This window comes from Fukomys damarensis, unplaced genomic scaffold, assembly GCF_012274545.1.
Source record: "Fukomys damarensis isolate Sample0158 unplaced genomic scaffold, DMR_v1.0_HiC HiC_scaffold_20, whole genome shotgun sequence".
In the NCBI taxonomy this organism is placed as follows: Eukaryota; Metazoa; Chordata; class Mammalia; order Rodentia; family Bathyergidae; genus Fukomys; species Fukomys damarensis.
The window spans coordinates 2200271-2200786 of record NW_022900932.1 but is presented as its reverse complement, the minus strand read 5'-3'; the positions used below and the strand labels follow the sequence as shown (position 1 = coordinate 2200786).

At 65.1% G+C, this 516-nt stretch overlaps 1 protein-coding gene across 1 annotated transcript in view; it reads left to right on the top strand.

Annotated features, from left to right (window-relative positions):
* Zbtb22 (zinc finger and BTB domain containing 22) overlaps window positions 1–516 on the top strand; it is a 2371-nt gene that overhangs the window by 1502 nt on the left and 353 nt on the right. Inside the window, 2 exon segments of the mRNA XM_033766605.1 lie at window positions 90–139; window positions 196–510. Of these exon segments, the coding sequence (XP_033622496.1) occupies window positions 90–139; window positions 196–510 (365 nt within the window).

Genomic DNA, 516 nt, shown 5'->3' with positions numbered 1-516 from the left:
GCGGCGCGCGGCGCCCCCGGAGGGGCGGCCGGCGGGGACGGCAATAAGATCTTCCTGTGCCACTGCGGGAAGGCCTTCTCGCACAAGAGCATGCGCGACCGGCACGTGAACATGCACCTCAACCTGCGGCCCTTCGACTGCCCGGTGTGCAACAAGAAGTTTAAGATGAAGCACCACCTGACGGAGCACATGAAGACTCACACCGGCGCGGCGCCCCCGGAGGGGCGGCCGGCGGGGACGGCAATAAGATCTTCCTGTGCCACTGCGGGAAGGCCTTCTCGCACAAGAGCATGCGCGACCGGCACGTGAACATGCACCTCAACCTGCGGCCCTTCGACTGCCCGGTGTGCAACAAGAAGTTTAAGATGAAGCACCACCTGACGGAGCACATGAAGACTCACACCGGCCTCAAGCCCTACGAGTGCAGCGTCTGCGCCAAGAAGTTCATGTGGCGGGACAGCTTCATGCGGCACCGGGGACACTGCGAGCGCCGACACCGCATGGGCGGGGGCGGGG